This window comes from Eptesicus fuscus, chromosome 6, assembly GCF_027574615.1.
Source record: "Eptesicus fuscus isolate TK198812 chromosome 6, DD_ASM_mEF_20220401, whole genome shotgun sequence".
Lineage (NCBI taxonomy): Eukaryota > Metazoa > Chordata > Mammalia > Chiroptera > Vespertilionidae > Eptesicus > Eptesicus fuscus.
This window is the reverse complement of record NC_072478.1, coordinates 106,724,226-106,749,064: the sequence shown is the minus strand read 5'-3', so window position 1 is coordinate 106,749,064 and position 24,839 is coordinate 106,724,226. Positions and strand designations below refer to the sequence as shown.

Here is a 24,839-nt window from a genome sequence, read left to right as displayed (position 1 = left end):
GCAGGCCGGGTCAGGAGCGTGGGCCGAGCCTGGGTGCGGAGCTCGGCTTCTGCGGCAGCGGACGGGACGCGTCTTCCTCGCAGACCGGCCACGGCGAGCAGCAGCCACGACGGTGACGGAAGCAACAGGACTCACATCGAGCACCCACCTGGGGCTGGGCCACACTGCACGGCCATCTCAGTGGCCTTCACCTTGACCTTGGAGCCAGGAGGTACCCCCCCTCCACAAGCCAGGACCCTGGCTGGAGCCAGGAGCCTGTCCAGGGCCCACAGTGACCGCGGGCGAGCTGAGGGGGACACGCAGGGTGGCTCGCCGTCACTCGGCTGATGGATCAGACTCGCCTCGCTGGACCCAGCCCCCTGCCCCGCCTGACACTTTCCCAGCGTCGTCAGGAGACACGGTAGATCCCGTCCTTCATGACACCAACACACAGGCGCCGTCCTCGACACCCGGGCGGCCTCAGACCCTGCGGCAGGCGGGCAGGGGGCACTGCTCCTGCCAGACTGTGATCTGGGCACAGCTGGGTGAGTGTGTCCTGCAGCTGTCCTCAGCGTCAAGACTCCACCAAGTTCCGGCGCTTCTATGGAGACGATGTCCCTGTTGAGCGGACGCATGGGCCGCGGGACTTACGGACGCCGGTCAGTGCCCAGCGCCAGCCTGCCAGCGTGCGTGGCAGCGCCCTCCACGGCGGGCCTCTCCGCGATGGTTTGCTGTGTCTTTCCCAAACCTCTGTGGCCATTTTCTTTCCCGCGTCCAGCGCTCAGCAGCGCAGTCCAGACGTGTCCCTCCGCCTGTGAGGACGTGTACATCGGCCTTTTCTCCAGGAGCGCCGTGAAGGCTGCTCTCGGGGTGGTGTTGGCGTCCTTAGAGCAGCGGAGCGGTGCTGACCCCTTTTGCAGAGCGGCTGTCAAGTGTACCTTTGTGATGTGCTGGGGGCGGGGGGGGGGGGGCTGTGTGGATGTGGAAGGCTCAGAGGCAGGGGTAGCGGGTCTGCCCCTGAAGGCCTCAGACCCGGTGTCGCTGGGCCGCGGTTGTGTGATAAGGCCCGGCCCCGGGAGTCTCTAGGCTACAGGGGTCTCGCACGGGCTTGACCGTGTCTGCGTGGAAGGACACAGGTCTCTCCCACTCGCATGGCATGGGCAAAGCCAGTCCCACCGCCACACCTGACGGTAGGGACAGGGAAGGCCGGCGCCCTCCCCGTGCCGGGGGTGAGGACTGCGCGCAGCGTGTTGTGAGGATGAGATGACGGGCGGTGCGGGAGCGGTTGTCCGGTCGCCCTCCTCTCGGTGGCTTCTGTCTCGGCGGCCCAAGTGGCCCGGGGACCTCTCTCTGGGCGTTGGGAAGGGTGGTCTGAGAGCACAGATTCTAGTCCTGAGCCTGGGTCTGCATCACCGCTCTGCCCGTGATGGGGGAGGCAGCCCGCCTGGAGAGTCGGTTTCCTGCGTCGAAATGGGGACAATGAAGCGTCCACAGCGCAGAGAGCGGGTGCTGGGCAGCGTCTGGCCCACGCTGAGGGCGAGGAAACGTCCGCTCTACGTTATCATCCCTGGAAGCGCTCCTCCTCAGGATCTCCAATCCGCCCAGTCGTCCTTCCCGCCACTCTCCTGCCCGTGGCCTCCTCGCTGCCTCCTCAGGACCCCGTCTGTGGTCGCCGACCATTGGCCCTCTCCCAGCCCCTCCCCTTCTGACACACGGGGACCCACAGTCTTACTTCCCCGTGCGCCTCGGCCCCTCTTGGCCTGCAGCACACGCAGCCCGCGGCCCAGCGTCCTCCGCCAGCGAGGTGCCACTCGACGGTCTTCTACAGTCTCCGGGGTGTCGGGCTGCACAGAAACCCTCTGATTCCTCCTGAGGTCCTCCCCCTCCTCCTCCTCCTCTCTCCTCCTCCTCCTCTTCTTCCCCCTCCTCCTCCTCCTCCCCTCTTCTTCCTCTCCTCCTCCTCCTCCTCCCTCCTCTCCTCCTCTTCCTTCTTCTCCTCTTCCTCCTCCTCTTCCCTCCTCCTCCTCCTCTTCCTCTCCCTCCTCCTCCTCCTCCTCCTCTTCTTCCTCCTCCTCCTCCTCCTCCTCCTCTTCTTCCCCCTCCTCCTCTTCCTCTTCCTCCTCCCTTCCTTCCTCCCTCTTCCTCTCCTCCTCCTCCTCCTTCCTCTCCCCTCCTCCTCCTCTTCCTCCTCTTCCTCCTCCTCTTCCTCCTCCTTCCTCTCCTCTCCTCCCTCCTCCTCCTCCTCTTCCTCCTGTGACTGTCCGGGACCTTCCCTCCTCCCGCCCCCAGGAGGGCTGCCTCCTGCTGAGTCGTGTTCATGCGGATACAGTGTTTTTAGTGTTTCTTTGACCTAATTGAGAAACAAGTGAATGTAATCGCAATTGAAAACCAAAATCACGCCGCACAGAACTTCTCAAATCGAATGAGCATGCACATCACCCGGCAGGCGTGTTACACACATGCAGGGTCTGCTCCGGGAGGTCTGGATTCAGCCCAGGCTCTGCCCGCTCCCCGGGCCCAGGAGCCGGCCGCTCCATGCGGAGGAGCGGAGCTGGCGAACGCTGGCCGCGCGGAGAGGGTACGTGAGCTCTGCTGCCGGCCCCGCCTGTCGCTGGCCAGCGGTGAAGTCGGGCTCCCCCGGACCTGCTGGCTTAGAATCTGCATCTGAGCAGGCTGCTCCCGTGGCCCCGGGTGTGCTCACAAGGGGTGGGAGGCGCCAACTTAGAAGATGCAAATAGAAAGGTCTTGAGACATTTGTAAACCGTACGGGGTTTGCCAGCGCTCTGGAAACGGGAAAACTGATGTCAGATTAGGCTAAGGGCTGAGTGGGCTGGGATGCGTTGACCATAAGAGGCTCTCAGAGGAACATACATTTTGTGCCAGGTTCAGAAGACGCCGAGTACATTTATAAATGCATTTGACGCTTGCATTTTTATCATCGTGTAGAACGCTGTGTGGATGGCCATGTCATAGACAGGCCCCGTTAGAAAAGAACAGTCTGTGTTCCAGAACTGTTTTCACTTAGTTTTCACTTATGTAAATAACAGCACGTACACACGCCGTTTGTCTTAGCCCTGCCCCTCTCCTGTCCCAAGAGGAACACGTGCACCGGCTGCCCTCGCCCGTCCGTGGACCGCGGAGCTCCTCCCGTGTCAGGCTGCACAGAGCTGCCCGGCACCCAGCGGGCCAGGCGATGCCGTCCTTGTAAGGAGACCGGGAAGGAACCGGCACTCACACGCGGGGCTGCTGTGTCCGCCCCACACAGGGTCTCAGGAACCGCACTCACACGCGGGGCTGTGATGGGACCCGGCCAGAGGTAGCCCCTCTTTTTGGAGGAGTAATTTGAGGGGAAATCCTTGCCTTCTGTCCAGGCATATGGGGTCGAGTCTTGGCTCCTTGAGCGCCCCTCTGCGCCCCTAGGTGAGCTCCCGGGCGTCCCCAGGCCGGTGGGTCCGATGCCGGCCACCAGGAGAGCGCCGTCTGGCTCCCGCCCCTGCCCCTCGCTCCCTCGGCGTGAGCCGGGCGGGCGTTTCCCGGCCTGTAGAGGAGCGGGTCCCGGACGCAGCAGAGGCTGTCACGCTCAGCAGCTAGACGGCACCCTCCTGCGGAGGCTGTGGGACAGGGCGGCCATTATGACTCCCAGGCTTCCGGTGGGTTCTCCACAAGCTCTCCTCTCCTGCTGCCTCACCGGCAGCCACCCCAGGCTGCTTCAAACCGCGGCGTCGCCCGGCGGCGCGGCTCAGTGGTGAGCGCCCGCCCAGGGACCAGGAGGTCACGGCTCGATTCCCCGTCAGGGCACATGCCTGGGTTGCTGCTCAGTCCCCGGCAGGAGTCGTGCAGGAGGCAGCCGGTCGATGTTGATGTTTCTCATCGATGTTTCTAGCTCCCTTTCCCTCTCCCTTCCTCTCTCTGGAAAATCAATGACAACATTTAATAAGTAAATAAATGACAGCAGTGTGCCGAGAGTGTGAGGTGTGCGCTCAGCATCCACGTGGGAGTCGCGATGTGCGAGGTCCGGGTGTGCTGAGTCGGCGTCGACGGCACATTGTAAGGAGCCCCCCTGCCCAGCCTCCTCCCTCACACGTGTGAACACCCCACAGAGGGGATGAGGACGGATCTCTACCCACCTGCCTTCCCGTCTGTGTGGGCGCTTTCCTGTCCTACCAGCAGCACACGCCCGCCCTGCTCTGGGGGTGCACGCGTGTGTCCTGGGAGGGATCGCAGCCGCGTTGGGGCTCATTTATATCCACTTCCTGCCTTCTGTGCTCATCCTCTCTGTCACCAACCTGAGATTTATTGTTGGTGCTGATTTCAGAGCAAAATATAAATGAGATTGAGTTGGCATTTTTTTAAGGAGCCTGCTTCGCAGCAGGCTGGGTAGAGAATCAGTTGGTTTAAACAGATAACCTGGGGTCAGAGCAGAAAATGTCTTGTTCCGGCTGAGGACTCATTCCCGCCCTGCGGGACCCGCGGCGTTCATTTAAAGGAGCTCGGGCAGACGGGAGAGAGATTTTCTCTCTTCAGATTTCCTGATTTGTTTGTGCCTCTGCTGTGACCCCCGGGGTGATTCTCATAAAGCAACCTCCAACAAACAGCAGAGGTTCAGCGGCTCCTCACTCTTCACGCTCACCGCCTGTGCCCTGGCTCCTTCTGTGGCCTTGTTCGCTGTGCTCCTCGCCAAGGACAGTGGCCCACCGCGTCCCCCAGGATGGACGGGGAGAAAGCAGGCGCCCGAGTGGGAGTGAGAGAGGCCAAAGGAAAAGTCAAAACCCCCACTGCAGTGTGGCCTGTGCATCCACATGGAGGCGTGGCCTGTGTGCTCAGAGGGGCGTGGCCTGTGTGCTCAGAGGGGTGTGGCCTGTGTGCTCAGAGGGGCGTGGCCTGTGTGCTCAGAGGGGGCGTGGCCTGTGTGCTCAGAGGGGCATGGCCTGTGTGCTCAGAGGGGCGTGGCCTGTGTGCTCAGAGGGGCATGGCCTGTGTGCTCAGAGGGGCATGGCCTGTGTGCTCAGAGGGTGTGCCTGTGTGCTCAGGTGGGGTGTGGCCTGTGTGCTCAGAGGGGTGTGGCCTGTGTGCTCAGAGGGGCGTGGCCTGTGTGCTCAGAGGGGGTGTGGTCTGTGTGTACAGAGGGGCTTCACCTGTGTGCTCAGAGGGGGCGTGGCCTGTGTGCTCAGGTGAGGTGTGACCTGTGTGCTCAGAGGGCATGGCCTGTGTGCTCAGAGGGGCGTGGCCTTGCGCTCATGGAGGCGTGGCCTGTGTGTGCAGAGGGGCATGGCCTGTGTGCTCAGAGGGGTGTGGCCTGTGTGCTCAGAGGGGTGTGGCCTGTGTGCTCAGAGGGGTGTGGCCTGTGTGCTCAGAGGGGTGTGGCCTGTGTGCTCAGAGGGGGCGTGGCCTGTGTGCTCAGAGGGGTGTGGCCTGTGTGCTCAGGTGGGGTGTGGCCTGTGTGCTCAGGTGGGGTGTGGCCTGTGTGCTCAGGTGGGGTGTGGCCTGTGTGCTCAGAGGGGTGTGGCCTGTGTGCTCAGAGGGGTGTGGCCTGTGTGCTCAGGTGGGGTGTGGCCTGTGCGCTCAGAGGGGTGTGGCCTGTGCGCTCAGAGGGGTGTGGCCTGTGCGCTCAGAGGGGTGTGGCCTGTGTGCTCAGAGGGGTGTGGCCTGTGCGCTCAGAGGGGTGTGGCCTGTGCGCTCAGAGGGGTGTGGCCTGTGTGCTCAGAGGGGTGTGGCCTGTGCGCTCAGAGGGGTGTGGCCTGTGCGCTCAGAGGGGTGTGGCCTGTGCGCTCAGAGGGGTGTGGCCTGTGCGCTCAGAGGGGTGTGGCCTGTGTGCTCAGGTGGGGTGTGGCCTGTGTGCTCAGGTGGGGTGTGGCCTGTGCGCTCAGAGGGGTGTGGCCTGTGTGCTCAGAGGGGTGTGGCCTGTGTGCTCAGAGGGGTGTGGCCTGTGCGCTCAGAGGGGTGTGGCCTGTGTGCTCAGAGGGGTGTGGCCTGTGCGCTCAGAGGGGTGTGACCTATGTGCTCAGGTGGGGTGTGGCACTGCTCTGCAGCCAGGTGTGCTGAGCCCGAGGGCCAGGCTCTGCACTCAGGCTGAGCCCTGCACGGTGTTGAGGGCGCAGGTAGAGGTGGCTAAGGGTCCCGCCCCACCCTCCGGAGGGCACGGTTCCTTGCTGCTGGTGTCTGCAGACGGAGTGCTGCCCTGTCCCTGATATGACTTTGAAAGGCTTATGGGTGACGGACCTGGTTATCTGTGGAGCTGGCTGCGGGCTGCTCATTGCTTGGGGATCAGGTGCTTCCGGAAGGCTGGGAGAGAAACCCTGCCCGCCCGGCTGTCCCAGCGCATGCCCCTCTGAGGTGAAGTTACCAAGAACTCGGTACCCCAAAGGCGGCAGAGGAAGTGTCCGTCATGTCAGCATACTTGTAGGAACATCTGCGTTTGCTGGGAATTCGTAAGAAACGCCATGTGATGGACGAGCACTTCCTTCTGCTCTGCAAGTCAGTCTGTGAAACCCCAGACGTGTAGATGGGGGTGTTTGGTGCTGGGTTCTCACTCAAAGCTCTGGTGTTACTTCGGGGTCAGGCTTGTGTGAGATAATGGGGAGAGGGTCACCTGTTGGCCTGGACCCCCTTCTGGGAAGGACGCGGAACCTCGAGAAACCTGGTCTCGGGACATTGGCCCCTCGGCGCTTTGCGCCCGCACACGGCGGGGAGGTGCATACAGAGCTCCCAGTTTTCCGTGGTTCCAATCAGGCGGTCCTCACAGAGCAGGCCCTGTGCCCCCAGCAGTGTGCCCCCCCCCCCCGCCCCGGCTTCTTCAGAACCAGCGGGACCTTCCCTTGAGCTTGGGTGCCAGGATTTCTGTCCCGGCGTTGAACGGCGGCGGCATCTGTGGCAAGAGCAACAGCGTCCGTGCCGTCTGGTTCTCTAAGACCCTCACGGCCCCTGACGGCGGCGGCCCCGTTGTGACGAAGACAAGTTCTGCCAACACGCTGCGCCCTTTGTCTGCCGCCTCGCGTCCCTGCCCTCTCTCCTGTCTCTGTCGCCTCGCGTCCCTGCCCTCTCTCTCCTGTCTCTGTCGCCTCGCGTCCCTGCCCTCTCTCTCCTGTCTCTGCCGCCTGCGTCCCTGCCCTCTCTCTCCTGTCTCTGTCGCCTCGCGTCCCTGCCCTCTCTCTCCTGTCTCTGCCGCCTCGCGTCCCTGCCCTCTCTCTCCTGTCTCTGCCGCCTGCGTCCCTGCCCTCTCTCTCCTGTCTCTGCCGCCTCGCGTCCCTGCCCTCTCTCCGGTGCTCCGGCCGGGGTGAGGGTGCTTCTGTCTGCCCCGGGGACTCGGATTGGACTTCTCTCTTGGTTTGATGTGTTTCGTGTGTTAAAGGTACCTTTTTAGTCACAGATCCTGTTAGGGAGTCGCACGCTCCGTAAAGAACACCTGGTTTTTGGGCCAGGTTTGCGCCTGGCACGTAGCCCCATGCGTGTCCCGGGAGCAGAGCGCTGCCCTCTCTGTGCAAGCCTGTGGGGAGAAGCGGTGGCAACCCCCCCCACACACACCGGGAGGTAAGCAGGTGCATCCCGTTTGCCAGGCAGCTGCGAGGCGGGCTGTGCGCCCAGGCTCCCGGGTGTGTGGGTGCCACACCCTCCAAAGAGCTGACAGTGGGCGGGCCCGGTGGGTGCTCAGGGCCTCGTCTGGAGGGGGCGGCTCCGTGTTGCTTTGAGGACACGCTGCTGGTCAGTGCAGCCTGCATCCCACACGACGGCCGTGGGCCCTTCCCAGGCCGCGTGTTCTGGCCCCTCCCTCCGCTCGCTGGCTGGATGAGTGCTGCTCCGCCCACCGGCCTCCGTGGAGCCTCTGGGCATTCGGTGTGTCCTGGGCCACGGAGCCCTCAGCTCGGGTGGAGGCCCGCCAGGCTCCCTCAGGGTCCCGCTGTCCTCACTGAGGGCCTCGGGCCGGGGAGGGGCTGGGCCCCACTTGCCTGGTGTGTTGGGCTCCACGCCCAGATGTGCGTGCTTGGCACAGTTGTTCGGGGCGTCTGTTATTGGCACCGGAAGTGACAGGACTGTGCCTCGGAGTCTCTCCCCCGCCTCCTGCTTTCCCCTCTCTGGCTCTCCCATCCCGCCCCCCAGCGCCGGGCGCAGTGACTTTAGAGCCGTTCGGAAGACTGACCTGACCTGATGACCAGTCCCTCTCACCGCAGCCCGCCCCCCCGCACCAGGCCCGCTCCTCGCCGGCCGCGGCTCTCCCCCCAGTCACGGGCAGACAGCGCGCTCACGTGTGTGAATGGGAAGCGCGTGGCCCTCTGCGCCAGGGAACATCATCCTCCATCAGCCGTCCCGTGTCCCGGATCCGCACGCCTGCCCCGTGGCTACCGTGTGCGCGCCCCCAAATGAATAAACCCGCCGCTGTGGGCTGCCGTTCGTCACGTTCACCCCTCCGCCCGGGGAAAAGCCGATGGAAATGCATTCTCTGCTACGTCCCATTCGTTTCCAAATGTACGAGTTTTCAAATGTGTTATAAATGAGAAGAAAAGAAACTGCTGGACTGTTTGTCAAACTGTCACATTATTTTATTTATCGGCTCCTGTCAATAGAAAAGTCCAGAAGCGGATTGAGATAAAAAATGGAGGCGCGTGTGGAGATAAAACGGAAAGGGAGACACTGCGCGTTCCCTCCCTCCCGCTGGGCGGCGGACAGGAAGCGCGGAGACCCGCCGGCGTGGCTCCGGGCTGAGCGCCGGCCTGGGAACTGGGAGGTCCTGGTCCATTCGGTCCGGGCACCTGCCGGGCCGCGGCTCCATCCCCGGTGAGGCCGTGCGGGAGGCGGCCGCTCCAGGGTTCCCCCTCGTCACTGATGCTCCTCTCTCTCCTCCCTCTCCCTTCCTCTCCGAAATCACAAAGACTGTTTGTTAAACGGCTGGAGGAACCTCCTGTTTAGCAACAAGATGTTTCTGATCGGAGGAGAATCGCGTTGTTTGTGTCCGTTTTCACGATAAAGGGCCTGTTAAAAGGGCCCGTTCTGCCTGGGAAAGCACCTGTGGAGCCGGAGCCGGAGCTGGGGGTGAGCCGGTCTGCCCGCGGCCTTCACACCTTCCGCTGGGGCGGGTTCCCACGAGGAAGCAGTCATTCCCACCCCCACCCCCCCCCCGGGCTGCACGAGGCCAGCACCCCGCCCCCTGCCCGGCATTGATGGTGCAGGGAAGGCCGCAGGCTCCGCTCGCCGTCGCTACAGAGCAGCAGCACCTCGCTGGGGGGGGTGTGGGGGGGGGGGGGGGGTGCGGGTTGTCAGGAGTCACAAAAGGCCGGCCAGTCACTCGGCACTTCCATTGTGGGGCGCAGGCGCCTGCGTGCGGAGGCCGGGCTGCAGAGCGCAGCAAAAGGTGACCCGGTCCTGCGCCGCTCCACCAGGGCCTCGCGGTACACTGGGGGGCCCTCCGTGGGGTACACTGGGGGATACACACGTGGGGCCCTCCGCGGTGCACTGGGTGTTTGTAACAGAGAGTTTGGGGTGTGTATGGGGTCAGGGCCCCACGTGTGGGTTCTGAGCTGTGAATGGACGGCAGGCCTCCTCAGGGTCCCGCGTTCATGGTCACGTGTCCTGAGAGGAGCAGCCACGTGGCCGACACCGCCCGGCAGGAGAGAGGAGCCCGGGCAGCGCCGGCAGTCCGCCTCCTCGGCTCCTCCGCCCCGCGCCCCAGCTCCCTGGGCCTGGATGCCCGGCGCCCCGAGAGCCACGAGGCTGGTGTCCATCCTCGCTTCCCGTAAGGTCGCCCGCCACCTCCCGCCCTCCTGTGTCCCTGCTGCGCCTCCGGGTCACCATGATGCTCTCGCCGGGGAACGGCGTCTCCGTGGTCCATTCTCCCGCTGGGCCCACAGCTCAGCCGTGCAGACGGGAGCCTCGTCTTCTGCTGGAGACACTCCGGCGTCTTTAAGGGACTTTCTAATTAAGTGCAGCCGGGACACCTGCTGCCGCGGAGCCTCGGCACCAGGACTGGGCGGGGGGCGGGGGGGTTGGGTGTGGACGGGGGGCCCCCCCTCTGCGGGATCGTTTGTTCTCAGAGCTGCAGCGAGGCCGTCCCAGGCCCCTGCCTCCCCCGGGAGCTCCCTGGCGTGTGTTGCTGCCTCCGCCCAAATCTCTTCCCACTCGATTTCTTCACCTCCTGCCGCCCAGCCCCCCGGGCAGTGATCGGCTGGAAAGGCCGCAGTGAAGCCTCGGTCCCGGAACCGCTGGGAGGGGCGCTCCCGGTCATGTGGTTTCTGGTGAACGGACCCCGGCAGCGCTCGGAGGAGGTGGCGGCACCGGGGAAAGCGGGACTCTGAACTTCGGGCCCCGGCTCTCCTGTGCCCAAACCCGCTCTCACCCCGAGTCATGTGACCCTGGGCCTCGGTGTTCTCAGAAGAGAATCGATATCGGGTTGGCTGCGGTTCGCTGCGGCGGCTGGCGTCTGTAGAGGGGCCCGCTCAGCACCAGGTCCCGGTGCCGTGCGGGGCTTGGTAAACACCGCCCCTTCCCTCTTCCCACTCTGTCTTCCTTCCTCTTGGAAATAATTCCTAATCCGGTGACATTTGGGATTTTAGAACTGCTTTTTAATGCGGAGCAGTGAAGGAGAGGGCAGTATTTCCGGTGGAGGTGGGAGTGACTCGTTACTGCAGGAGATGGGTGAAGAATTGCGCCATCACTGAGATTGGTGGAGTGCTCATCGGGTCGTAAATCCTAGGGGACGGCGGAATGAAGAGCCGCGCTTGTTCTAAGGCTGCCTCGGCGGCGTCTCCGCAGCTTCCTTCCCAGACTGACCGTGGGAGCACACTGTGGGAGGCACGCCCGCGTGGCGCGTGAGGAATGCACCCCCATGATCGCGTCCACCAGGAAAAGAAGTAAAACCACCGACAAGCACTCGAGGAGGCAGAGACTGGGCCCACGTGACAGAGGAGGGGAGGCGACAGGCGGAGGGGAGCCGTGTCTGGAAGGCAGCCCTGGATGGAGGCCTGACCGTGGGGACGCCGGGCGCGGACTTGGTCACGGAGGGGCCGGAGCTGCAAATGGGGGTGATTAACCGTGTGGACTGCACTGCCTGCTCCCGCCCGTCTGCTGTTTGCAGTGTCAGCCCCTGCAGTGGACAGACAGACAGGCGGGCCGGACGCCCACCGAGCACGAGTGGCCCCGGAGAGGGCTCTGCACCCTGGGACGCGGGTCCCTGCGGGAGGCAGTGAGCTGCCCACGGGCCGAGGTGAAGCTGCAGGTTCCCGGGGGGTGGGGTTCCCGGGAGGTTCCCAGAGGGGGGTGGGGCATGTCCCTGAGCCTCGCTGTGCTGCTCTTTAGTCCACGTGCACATACGGGTCTGGCTGCATCTGGAAACCACGGTCGGCGCGGGAGGCCCGGCAGCGAGCTCTGTGGTGAGCGCGTCCGTGCTGCGGGGAGGGCCGGGTGCGGCCGCAGGCCCAGACCACACAGAAGCCCTCGCTCTGCTTGTGCCCAGAGAGTGGCCCGCAGTCAAGGCCACCTTCCCAGCGACCCTGTGTGTGTCCCCAACACCCGCTTTGGGAACGGTGACATTTCCACCCGCACCTCCTCACCTGCGCCTCCGACGCATGTCACGTGCGGGTCATGCCTCACTGGCGAGCACAGGCGGCGGGCGGGAGGTCGGGAGGTCGGGAGTTTGCGAACAGCTGACATTTACCAGCCCCGAGCCAGGCGGGCGCGTGACATGCCCTGCGGACCCCACAGGGCGAGGGGCCCGAAACCGCACTTGTACTGCGAACGTGGGGCACAGAGCAGTTACCGCCCAGAGCAGTCACAGTGGGGGACCCCGACTCCCATCGCCGTGGCGACTCCCTGGCGGCCCACTCGCGTGTCCCACATGTCCCTGCCGGACTGGCACTGGCCTTGGGCCCGTTCCTCAGGGTCAGCGTGCCGTCGAGGCTGAGCGGCCAGGGGTCCGGCCCCCAGGGCAGCGGCCAGTGCTGAGCAGGCTTCCTCCGGGCCGCGGCCGAGCAGCGATCAATGCCGCGGCCCCCTCCGCACTCCGCTCTCCTGCCCCGCACGTCGCAGAGCCATTGCAGGTAGCAGCTCCTCAGGTCGTGGCTCCTCCTCGGCCACTCACAGGTGACGGCGGCCGTTAACCTGGCTGCCATCAGCTCTGTCCTTCGTCCCATTGCGACTGTGCCAACGGCATCGCCTAGAAGCCTGGCAGCCGCCACCGTCCCTGCCCTGTCTCCCCGGAGGCCCTGGAGGCCACGCCCCCAGGGAGCTGCAGGGTGCGGGGAGGCAGCGTTCCGGGACCCCACGGACACGTGAGACTCGGCGTCACGCCCGTGTGCTCAGGGCAGAGACCTTTACAAAACGCATTTGCTGGCTCTGCCAGCCCAGGGCCAGCGCCCTCGCGTGCCCGCCTGCCCTCCGAAGCACTAGACGAAAGGCTTTTGTTCGCATTTCCATGTTTTGGTTTCCAGGCTCTCCCGTCTCCGCCCTTAAATTGAAATTCCTGTTCTAGAAACGTTGGATCGGTCTTCATTTCCCCTAAATACACGGCAGTAAAGTGTGCCGTGAGCACTTTAATGTGGATATTACATGTACTTCAGAGAAAAGTGGCAAAAATGTGTCATTCTTTCCTCCCTTGTCAGGAGAAGTCTGAGCAGAACCGCTCATCGGGCCGCTCGCAGGGACGGTCCAGGGTGCTCTCGGGAGGGGCTTGGCCGAGTAACCGGCCGGCGCTCTGTCCGCGGGCTGTGCTGGGGGCCGCTCTGCCTGACAGCGCCCAGCGGGTGCCTGGCGCGGACGGTTTGTGGAACGGAACAGACGGTAAAACGGTGGGCAGACAGGTGACTCCAGAAGCAAAGTCGTAAACCAATTAAAGGCGCGTAAAGCAGCAGGCACCTGGGGAAGCTCAGCGGGCAGAAGCCCGATCCGACCCGCGGGGTCCGCAGCCCCAGCGCAGGCTCCAGCCCCGATCCCGTCAGGACGGGTGTGTAAGGCTATGGGCTGGGGACCCCCCCCCCCAGGCTCCAAGCACCTGCCAGGGGCAGGGCCCCCCAGGCCTCCCCACCGGGGGTCACGATGGGGCATGAGATCCGGGCGTCCCACCGGAGCCCGCCAGTACCTCTCGGTGGCCGGTTCCGGTCCTCACCCCTGTACTCAGGAGCGCTCGTGGCTTGTGCTTTGTCGCCACAGGGGACGGCGCTGCGCCCGAAGCCATGGCCCCCGTCATCGTGATCGCCCCGGGCAACCGCAGCGTGGTGGCCGGGTCCAGCGAGGTCACCCTGGAGTGCATAGCGAATGCCAGGTACGTGGCCGGCCCACCACGGGACGCTCACCCGCAGTGACAGCACCGAGACCCTCCCAGGGGGGCGAGCTCCCCGCCACGGCGTCCTGTTGGCGCAGCTGGGCCGGGAGCACCCCAGGCCTCCCTGGTCACAGAACATACTTCTCTGGAGCTGCGGGGCCGGGAGGGGCTCCTCGGTCTGGCTGAGGAGGGAGAGGCCGCCCCTCTCTAGTCCCAGGTGTCCTCGCTCCAGGACAGAGTTCCCGGGGCCACAGCTCCCCCGGGGCCGAGCCCCCAGCAGCACTTACTCTCCGCCTTCTCACCCTGAGCAATGGAGCCATTAGCGCTCACGGGCCGTTGTGGCCCAATTAGCTGTCCTTGCTCAGCAGCCCGAGCAGAGCGTCGCTGAGCGGAGCGTGAGGGGAGAGGGGCGTCCGATGGTTCAGGATCCGCTGTCCCCCAGCGGCCTGCAGAACGGGCCCATCAGGCTCCTGCCCGGCCCGAGCTGCTGTCACCACCTCACGGACTCACGGTCCCTCACGGATGCCCTCACTCTCCAGGCCCCTGGAGGAGCTGCGTGTGAGCTGGAAGAGGAACGGGGTGACACTCACCAGCGGGCTCCGCAGCTTCGGGAGGCGCCTGGCCATCAGCACCCCCACGTCCACGGACACTGGCGAGTACGTCTGCGAGGCGGCGCTGGCCGGGGGCACGGCCGAACCAGCCCGAGCCAAGGCCTTCCTCTCCATCACAGGTAACCCTCCTCCCCCCACAGTAACCCTCCTCCCACCACAGTAACCCTCCTCCCGTCACAGTAACCCTCCTCCCGCCACAGTAACCCTCCTCCCGTCACAGTAACCCTCCTCCCACCACAGTAACCCTCCTCCCCATTACAGTAACCCTCCTCCCCCACAGTAACCCTCCTCCCATCACAGTAACCCTCCTCCCACCACAGTAACCCTCCTCCCGTCACAGTAACCCTCCTCCCGTCACAGTAACCCTCCTCCCACCACAGTAACCCTCCTCCCGTCACAGTAACCCTCCTCCCGTCACAGTAACCCTCCTCCCGTCACAGTAACCCTCCTCCCATCACAGTAACCCTCCTCCCACCACAGTAACCCTCCTCCCGTCACAGTAACCCTCCTCCCCATCACAGTAACCCTCCTCCCATCACAGTAACCCTCCTCCCACCACAGTAACCCTCCTCCCCATCACAGTAACCCTCCTCCCCCCACGGTAACCCTCCTCCCGTCACAGTAACCCCTCCTCCCCATCACGGTAACCCCTCCTCCCCATCACAGTAACCCTCCTCCCGTCACAGTAACCCTCCTCCCACCACAGTAACCCTCCTCCCACCACAGTAACCCTCCTCCCATCACAGTAACCCTCCTCCCCATCACAGGTAACCCTCCTCCCACCACAGTAACCCTCCTCCCGTCACAGTAACCCTCCACCCCATCACAGGTAACCCTCCTCCCCATCACAGTAACCCTCCTCCCACCACAGTAACCCTCCTCCCACCACAGTAACCCTCCTCCCACCACAGTAACCCTCCTCCCACCACAGTAACCCTCCTCCTACCACAGTAACCCTCCTCCCGTCACAGTAACCCTCCTCCCCATCACAGGTAACCCTCCTCCCACCACAGTAACCCTCCTCCCGTCACAGTAACCCTCCTCCCCATCACAGTAACCCTCCTCCCATCACAGTAACCCTCCTCCCACCACAGTAACCCTCCTCCCCATCACAGGTAACCCTCCTCCCGTCACAGTAACCCTCCTCCCGCCACAGTAACCCTCCTCCCATCACAGTAACCCTCCTCCCATCACAGTAACCCTCCTCCCATCACAGTAACCCTCCTCCCGTCACAGTAACCCTCCTCCCACCACAGTAACCCTCCTCCCGTCACAGTAACCCTCCTCCCGTCACAGTAACCCTCCTCCCACCACAGTAACCCTCCTCCCACCACAGTAACCCTCCTCCCCATCACAGTAACCCTCCTCCCACCACAGTAACCCTCCTCCCGCCACAGTAACCCTCCTCCCGTCACAGTAACCCCTCCTCCCCATCACAGTAACCCCTCCTCCCCATCACAGGTAACCCTCCTCCCCATCACAGTAACCCTCCTCCCACCACAGTAACCCTCCTCCCACCACAGTAACCCTCCTCCCATCACAGGTAAGGCTCCCCCCGGGACAGCACTGGGCCTGGGTGCGGCCCACGCCTTCCCTGGGACAGAGCAGTCACACACCCCAGCTTCACCTTTAACCCGGGGCAGGGAGGTGACCTTGATTCCACCTCCCAAGCGTATCCTGCTTTCTTTGCCAAGAAAATCACGAACCCAAGAGCCGGTCTGAGCCTCTGACCCAGCCTGGGCCGCAGCAGGAGGCCTGTCGGGAGGTCACCTCCCTGTGTGGCCTCGGCCCAGGCTCCCCGTGGCTCGCATCTGTCATGTCAGGGCTCAGAGCTGGTTCTGTTGCTGTTGTTTCTGGACCAGAAGACAGGCAGAAGGTGTCCGGTGCTGCCTTCCATCGAATGTAAGAGCGCGAGCCCCGTGCCGGCCTGGCCGGGAGCAGAGGGGACGCGGCATCCGCTGCTCTGAGCGCTGGAGGGTGGCGGGTCGGGACGTGGCCTCCCACGCGGCGAGGGGAACTCGGTGACGTTCAGACTGTGACCGATGGCCCGGCCAGGGCGAGGGCGGCCCTCCTCCCATCGGCCCAGCCCGCCGCCCCTGCTCCTGCGCGCCGGGCCCTGTCGTAGCGGCCTGCCCTGCAGAGAGTGGCCATGCCGCCTGCTCCAGGGAGGGGACCCCCTACCCCTTCCCTCCTCTGGGGGCAAAGGGGAGGCCCCAGGAGAGCGAATGTGCAGGAGCCCTTCCGAGAGCCGTGGCCCCTCGGTGACACACCGCGCCGCGGGCCACGTGCGGAGGAAGTCGGAGTGGAGGCTGTTGTTCACCGGTTAGCGGAGGCGCAACACCGCCTGAAAGGGCCTGGAGCGCGGCACCTGCCTTCCGTCACTAGCACGTGGCCCGTGGCCTAAACGTGACTGCCACGCGCCCGCCACGCAGACCGGCCGGCCCCTGGACACGAGGGGGAGATTTCGCAGCGCCCAGAGGGCAGCCTGGGTCCCGCCTCATCCTGTTCGCCGCGGCGTGAACGCACCCCGCGCCCGAGGGCTCCCACCAGCCGTCGGAGGCCGCGTGAGCGCACGTGTGGGCGGCACAGAACGAGGCCGTGGGCTCCGTCTCCTCAGACAGCACGGCCTGGCGCCCTCAGCGACGGAGAATGTATCTCCTGGAACTAGAACCTGTGTCTCCATCAGCGTTCCTGTCTAAGATATTTGACCGTTAATGAACTGGGGCTCTGCATTTGCATCGGAATTCAAGGCAGACGCTTACCTAGAGTTCCCTCCACCCCCCCACCCCCCCGTCCGGCTTTTAAAGGCGCAGGAGCACCCTGGCTTCTGCGATGTGGATGTGGATCCCTTTATTCGTCAGAAAGTGCTGTGACGGGGACTGGGTCTGAGTCCCCGGGGAAAGCGGGGGCTCTGTCCGTGTGGAGAGACGGGGAGATGATCACCCGCGCCCGGCCGTCCCAGACGGGGGTCCTCCGGCAGCGCCCCAGCCTCAGGCGTCACGGGCGGCCGGGGCGGGCTCTCGTAGGGACATCAGATGGAAAAAGCAAGACAGAGGGGCTTCAGTTACTTCTCGTTCTCACGGGTGAGGCCAGACAGACGCGTGCAGCTGTTCACTCCGCCCGGAGACTTCCTGCTGCCCGCTTCATCCCTCGGCCCGAACAGGGGCACCAGGCCGAGTGCGGGCACCGCCACCCGTGGAGAGGCCTCGCCATGTGGCACCAGCACAGGCTGGGGCTCATGGTCCCTGCTGACCCTCAGAACCTAACCTGGCTGAGCCCTCATGACCCTAACCCGGCTGACCCCTCACGTGACCCTAACCCGGCTGAGCCCTCATGACCCTAACCCGGCTGACCCCTCATGACCCAAACCCGGCTGACCCCTCATGACCCTAACCCGGCTGACCCCTCATGACCCTAACCCGGCTGAGCCCTCATGACCCTAACCCGGCTGACCCCTCACGTGACCCTAACCCGGCTGAGCCCTCATGACCCTAACCCGGCTGACCCCTCATGACCCTAACCCGGCTGACCCCTCACGTGACCCTAACCCGGCTGAGCCCTCATGACCCTAACCCGGCTGAGCCCTCATGACCCAAACCCGGCTGACCCCTCATGACCCTAACCCGGCTGACCCCTCATGACCCTAACCCGGCTGACCCCTCATGACCCTAACCCGGCTGAGCCCTCATGACCCTAACCCGGCTGAGCCCTCATGACCCTAACCCGGCTGACCCCTCATGACCCTAACCCGGCTGACCCCTCACGTGACCCTAACCCGGCTGACCCCTTACGTGACCCTAACCTAGCTGACCCCTCACGTGACCCTAACCCGACTGAGCCCTCGTGACCCTAACCCGGCTGACCCCTCGTGACCCTAACCCGGCTGACCCCTCATGACCCTAACCCGGCTGAGCCCTCGTGACCCTGCCCCGGTGGTGCTGGGAGCTTTCCTCCCCACCAGCCCTGGGTGTGTCCTCAGCCACAGGAAGGGCACAGACCCCGGCTCTCCTCCTGCGCTGCCAGCAGAACCCCCGCCCCCACGGCCGAGCGGGGCAGGGCCCGCCCCCCCCCCCCCCCCCCCCCCCCGGGAAGCCTGGATGCTGGCCCGGCTGCTGCTTCACGTGCCGTCCCAGAGCCCGGGCCGCGGCGTCAGTGTGAGCGTGACCCGTACCAGGCCCCTCCCTCACCCGGGACCCCGTGGGCACTGCCGACTGAGAGAGCCGTCCCGCCCCAGGCATCGCCTCGCCACCGCGGGTGCTGTGTGGTCTGTGGACAGGACGCCTTTCCGTCTTCGAGGAGCGACTGCTCTTCAATGAATCGCAAGGGCACGCCGCCGGGTGCAGGACACCGCCGGGTGCAGGGCGCAGCCAGGTGCAGGACGCCACCGATAGCAGGATGCCGCCAAGAGCAGGGCGCCGCCGAGAGCAGGATGCCACCCGGTACAGGACACTGCTGAGTGCAGGGCACGCCGCCGGGTGCAGGGCGCCGCTCCGGGGCCTGCCCTGTGGTCCCGTCACGTAGCGTCGGGAAAGACGGGGGATGGAGATGGGCCAGGCGCGGTGCCGGAGATGCTGGAAGGGGTGCTTACCGAAGAGCAGGGTGTCGGGCCTGGTGGCGACACCCACACCTACGCGGGCGATGGCATTGCGTGAAACTGAACGCACGTGCCCGCGCCGCGAGGACCAGCAAACGGAGACGGGGCGGGTGCACGGCTGCTGCAGGGCATCGCCTCGCCGCTGACCGGCGGTGCCGGCGGCAGGTCTGCAGGCGTTGCCAGGGGAGGAGACTGAGGAAAGGACCGGCAGTACCCGTCTCCACCATTTCCTGCCACTGCAGGCCCCTGCACCCACTCAGCTGCGGTGTTGCCCGTAGGAAAGGAAGACTAACCAGGCAGATGTTGACCCCCCCCCACTCACCCCTACAATCAGAGGGCAGCACGCAGGGGCGTCGGGCAGGATGAGCCGGGCAGCGGAGGGAGATGCTGCTGCCGTCACGGCCACTGAAGGAGACGGAGACGGCGAGTGTGCGCCTACGAGCCGAGGAGCAGCCTGAGGAGACGGGCGGCGGGCTCGGCGTGTTTCTTTGGGCCGGTCCACCGGGTCTGCACGGGTCCACCGGGTCCGCACGGGTCCGCACGGGTCCGCACGGGTCCACCGGGTCCGCACGGGTCCGCACGGGTCCACCGGGTCCGCACGGGTCCACCGGGTCCGCACGGGTCCGCACGGGTCCGCATGCGCACACGGAGCAGAGGCTCTGACCCCTCTCCTGCCAGGCGCAGACTGTCCGCTCGAATGAGCCGGGGAATTGCAAAATTGATACCTACCTGCCCCCCCCCCAAGGAACCGTGGCCTTTTCTCCGTCATCGTTTCTTTAAAACGCAGTTCTTGTGCCTCTTGGTCCTCCTTTCGGCTCCGCCTGCTCTGAGGGGACAGCTGCTGCGGGAGGCTCGCCAGGCTGCGGTGTCCCCGTTCAGCACGTTGCAAGGTCACAGCGAGCATGACCTCCGGCAGGCAGGCCCAGGGTTAATTATCACCCGGAAAGCCAGCACACAGCCTTTGTCATCAGGATGATGAGATCGCTGCCGCCCGAACACTCCACGCGCGTGGCCAGGCCACTGCTGAATTTCTGCTGAATAAACTGAGAAAAAAAATACTGCAAGTTACTCTCCAAGGAAATTCATTGTTTAGTGCAACCACCATTTCTGTGGGTTTTCTGGTTGAACAGGTCAGTGCGGTGCCCAGAGGTGTGCGAGTGGCGAAGAGTTCGCTGCTAAAGATGGATGCGAGGCCCTTTCTCTTCCTGCTCTCGGCTGCTCTCGGCCGTCGCGGCGGGGTGTTAAATCTGTATTTCGGGGGAGAACTGCTGCGACTGGAGAGAGTGTGTTACTGGACTGCACTGTCCCGCGGCCCAGGCCGGAGCCCGGTGCGGACCCAGCACGCCGCGGGAGTTGTGTTTAGTTTAGATCCGGGAGCAAACTGGCCTGTGAGGCACTGGGCCGTAAATACCCGCCTTTATGAGCCCCTCAGGATAGCCCTGCCGAAGCCGGAATTAAGACGGTTCATGATTCCAGCCCACACGCTGAAGAGTGGCCGCTGCCCTGAGACCTGAGAATATACATCTGGCCTCTGCTCCCTGCGTCCAGAGTGTGTGCGCACACTGGTAACGGATGGAGTTTTCAAAAATAGTGTTTTAATGCATTTTTTAATTTTTTGTTTTATTGATTTCAGAGAGGAAGGGAGAGGGAGAAGAGAGAGAGCAACATCAATGATGAGAGAGAATCATTGATCGCCTGCCTCCTGCACGCCCCCCACTGGGGATGGAGCCCGCAACCCGGGCAGGTGCCCTGACCCGGAATCAGAACCTGACCTTCTGGTTCATAGGTCGACGCTCAGTCACTGAGCCACGCTGTCCGGACAAAAATAGTTTTCAAAAAGAGTCCCGCCGCGAGGCTGCCGGGTCTCTGACGTGGGCCTCCTTGCTGAGCGGATCCTGTGTTTTCTTGTCTAAAGAGCCACCGTACTTCACTGCTGAGCCCGCGAGTCGGATTGTGGTGGAGGTGGAGGAGACCGTGGACATGGCGTGTGAGGCCATGGGTGAGTGTGGGGGCTGCTGAGCGGCCGTGATGTGGAGGGACCCATGGCATTCTCCAGGGCAGTCGTCATCACTGCAGGGACACGTTGAGAGCAATGTCAGAAACAGGGACTGTGCAGAACCCTGTGCTGTGCATGTGACCCTGGGGAGGTGTGTGACCCTGGGGAGGTGTGTGACCCTGGGGAGGTGTGTGACCCTGGGGAGGTGTGTGACCCTGGGAAGGTGTTTGACCCTGGGGAGGTGTGTGACCCTGGGGAGGTGTTTGACCCTGGGGAGGTGTTTGACCTTGGGAAGGTGTGTGACCCTGGGAGGTGTTTGACCCTGGGGAGGTGTGTGACCCTGGGGAGGTGTTTGACCTTGGGGAGGTGTTTGACCCTGGGGAGGTGTTTGACCTTGGGGAGGTGTTTGACCCTGGGGAGGTGTTTGACTCTGGGGAAGTAGTTGACCTTGGGAAGGTGCTTGATCTGGGAAGGTACTTGACCTTGCTCCCTCACCTGCAAAGCGGGGAAGGTACTATTGATACAGGGAAGCACAGGAGGCCTGGTGTAGGCCGTGCTCTCACTCCGAGGGCAGGAAGCTCGTTCTCATCCACAGGTGATGCTGGCCCACAGCCACGTCGCTCTGTAGACAGAGATGCCGTAAAGTCTCTGAACAGGACAGCTCTGTGTTTCTGCCGTCTCAGCACTGGGCCGCCTTTTCCTGTTGGTCAGGCCCCGTGACGACCAGCCGCCGCTGCCGCCACTCCCACCCCGCAGCGCGGGGAGCCACACTGACCCTGGGACGGCTCTCTGGGCGCTGCGTTAGCAAAGGCTGCGTCGGTGCGGGGGGCGGTCAGGAAACAGAGGGACCCTCTTACGTTACTGTCTGGCCCCCTCAGGAGCGGTCTTTCCTCCTGAGGCTTGGAGGGGGCATCCCCAGACCTTGTGAGTCGCCGGGGAGGTTGTCATCTCGCTGTTCACATGGACCGGGCCCGGGAGGCAAGGCCCAGCCACGTGCTCGGGGCCAGGCCCAGGCGACGCGGTGCGGTGCCTCCTGTAAAACCTTCGCCAGCGTCTGGCGTGAAGGGGTCGTCATTACATACCGGGCAGGTGGCCCACCTGGGGCCACATGGAGGCGGGGTGCAACCGAATCCGTGAGCTCCACGGCGAGGGCTCTGCCAGGACCCCGGCTGCTCACGAGAGCTGAGCCCGGGACGTGGAGCTAAGACCTAAGAGCTGTGGGTGCCCACGCGTGTTCTCGTTTCTGAGAAGGATGGCGGCGTCCCTCGGCGCAGTGCCGATGGCCAGGGAGGGTCAGCCACAGCCCCCTCCCCCGTCACTGTGTCTGCGGCAGCCGGTCCTGCCGAGCAGCTCTGGTCTCAGCCCCGGTCCTCGGGGAGGCGGGAGGCCGGGTGCAGGGCCCTGCTCCGCCCCTGTCCCTCCGTCCCGCTCCCTGACCCGGGGAGCGGGGAGGGCGAAGAGGAACGTGGGTCTTACATGGAATTATGTCCCGTGCGGTGGTCACACTGTCCCCTCTTGAGTAAACCCAGCTTTGTCAGGCCGATGACTCTGAAAGGGAAGCTAAGCAGTTAGCGTTGCAGTGCGTGGGGGTAAGATCCTGCTTTTGACCTGAAATTGCCCCAAAAGAGAAGCCCTCTTCGCCCCTCCATGCCCACAGCCATCTCTCAGTAAGTGACGATCGGAAGCGCTGCCCCTGACGAGGAAGCTCTTGGCACGGCTTCCGTGGCGAACAGCGTGTGACGTGCAGACATAAACACGTGAACAGGTTCTCCACGCGGCGTGGCCGGTGTGGAATTTACCGCTTTCTTTTCATTCTGACCCAGCGGCTCCTCTCGGGGAGAGCTGCCTCGTGGAACCACCGTGATGAGGTTTTACACGAGTCGTTATGCTTTTACCTTGAAATGGATATTTTTAATTTCCTGGTTTAATAAAATGTGACAGGAAACATAATTAAGGCAAAGAACAGGATCCGAGAATATATCATCTTGAAATATTCCACGACATTAACTTTATTTATGAGAAGGAGGCATCTTTCACTCCAGCGTCTGAAGTCGAGGGACCTGAGTGTGCGTCCCCCATGCCCCGCGCGGACGTGTTTTCTCTAAGCTACGTTTACAGCGAGGGAAACCGAGGCACGGGCCGCCGAGGTGTAGAAATAGCCCAGCTGCTCCCACACTTTTCCTGGGGCCTCAGCCGGCGCTGCGCCCGCCCCAGTTCAGGACTGTGGTCTTGGGGCTCAGGGCTGCTCTCTGGCAGCCTCTCCGGGTGCAGGCGCAGGGCGTTGGAAGGGTCGTGTCAGGGCTGGGTGTTCCGCCTCCCCCAATGCCGCGCTGGGTCCATTGCTTCATGTCAGGTGAGAAGAGGATCACCTGAAGTGCCTGTTAAAACATTGCCGTTCCTGCCCGGCCGGCGTGGCTCAGTGGCTGAGAGTCGACCTATGAACCAGGAGGTCACGGTTCGATTCCCGGTCAGGGCACAGGCCCGGGTTGCGGGCTGGATCCCCTGTGAGGGGCGTGCAGGAGGCAGCCGATCAATGATTCTCTCTCATCACTGATGTTTCTCTCTCTCTCTCCCTTCCTCTCTGAAGTCAATAAAAACGTATTTTAAATAAAATACTGCTGTTCCTTCCTCCTCTAAGAGATTCCCGGAATTTAATTTGTGACGCCTGGTTCTTGCCTCCACGCAGGGGCCCCGCTGCCCAGGCTGCGGTGGTACAAGGACGCCGTGCCGCTCGGCCAGCTCCAGGACCCGCGCTACCGGCTGCTCCCCGGCGGCCTGCGCATCGAGCGGCTGCGTCCCCGCGACTCCGGGATCTTCCAGTGCTTTGCCAGCAACGAAGGGGGCGAGGTGCAGACCTCCACCTACCTGGACGTCACCAGTGAGTACCGGCCACCAGAGCCGGAGCTTCCGGCCGTGGCCCGCGTGGCACACTCGGAGAGGGGTCGCATCCGCTCGGCCCCTCGGTGACGGGCGGGGCGTGGTGCCCAGGTGACTGCAGCACCCAAGCCCCTCGCCTCCTCTGCAGACGCCGAGCGCGAACGCATGGCTGTCCCGGGGGGCCGCCTGCTCTCGGCGGGTAGCGGGGACCCAGCACTTGAGCCCCTGCACCAGGAAGTAGGAAACCCGCTTTTCTGGACGTTGAGTGAACAGCTCGTTCCTGCTCTTTTCCTTGAGATAATTTTTCCACTTTTTAAATATTCATTCTCGGTTGTAGTTTTATTGAGCGATCATAGCTCTTTTGTGAGCTTCCTCTCTTACCCCACTGACGGACATATGGGGCCCCGGAAAGCTGGAATGACGGCAGGTTTCGCTGTATCTGTGCTTCGCTCCTTAATCCGCCCCCCCCCCCCAGCTGTGACGCTGTTCACACCCGAAGGAGGATTCCGTCCGACTCTGGTTTCTTCTCCGGGCCCGTACGTCCCCCCGCTTTGAGACAGAGTAGAACCGGGTGACTAGGGAACTACACGGCACGTTCGCCCTTTCGGAGGGAAAATGTTGGTCTCCTCGGGGAGAGCCTTTGGAGGAAGCGGTCGATGCCGTGTGTGCCGCCCGGTGGAGCCCACAGAGGCGGACAGAACCTAAGATTGATGCGACGCTTCAGCAAACCGGGCTCCCTTCCTTGAACTGTGCCCAGGGGTCGAGTTTATCGTCCAGCTTGGAGCGTAGGAAACCAAAATGCCTTCAAACAGTAGAAACAGCCCTGGGCACTTAGCCGGAAACCGAGTTTGGTGCATTAGAATTACTTAAAGCGGACCCGGCAGCGGCGGGCCACGGTGGACGGGCGGGACTGGCACGCTTTCTAAAAGGGCAGACGGAAAGTCGGTCCAGCTTGGAGGGCATGGTCTCAGTCACCGCGACTCAGCTCTGCTGGAGCAGGACCGCAGCACAGACAGCACAGAGCGGTGGGCGTGGCCGTGTTCCAATAAAGCTTTATTGATAAAAGCAGCACAGACAGCACAGAGCGGGTGGGCATGGCTATGTTCCAATAAAGCTTTATTGATAAAACCAGCACAGACATCACAGAGCGGTGGGCGTGGCCGTGTTCAGTAAAGCTTTATTGATAAAACCAGCACAGAGCGGGTGGGCGTGGCTGTGTTCCAATAAAGCTTTATTGACAAAAGCAGGCATGGGGCTGCATTCGGCCCCCGGGTTGTGGGGGCCAACCTTTTCTCTATTGAGAGACCTGGGAAGCTCTACTTAATGTCTCAGCCTCAGTGTTGTCATCAAAATGGAACCAACCCAGCCAATTCACAAGGTCCTTGCAAAGATCAGATTGGAAATTTAAATGAACGTGCTACATACGCTGGTTACCATGGCAACTGGAGAGTGAACAGATAAATGATTATGATTTGTAAGTGTAGGGTATAGCAAAAGGGGCTTTTTTCAAATTAAAACCTTCAATGGGATGAAAATACA

At 63.4% G+C, this 24,839-nt stretch overlaps 1 protein-coding gene across 1 annotated transcript in view; it reads left to right on the top strand.

The window, feature by feature from the left end:
* Positions 1-24,839, top strand: part of SDK1 (sidekick cell adhesion molecule 1) — a 190,626-nt gene that overhangs the window by 59,719 nt on the left and 106,068 nt on the right. The window contains exons 3-6 of the mRNA XM_054716758.1: positions 13,111-13,222; positions 13,762-13,952; positions 20,343-20,426; positions 23,110-23,301. Of these exons, the coding sequence (XP_054572733.1) occupies positions 13,111-13,222; positions 13,762-13,952; positions 20,343-20,426; positions 23,110-23,301 (579 nt within the window). The remainder of the gene's footprint in view (positions 1-13,110; positions 13,223-13,761; positions 13,953-20,342; positions 20,427-23,109; positions 23,302-24,839) is intronic.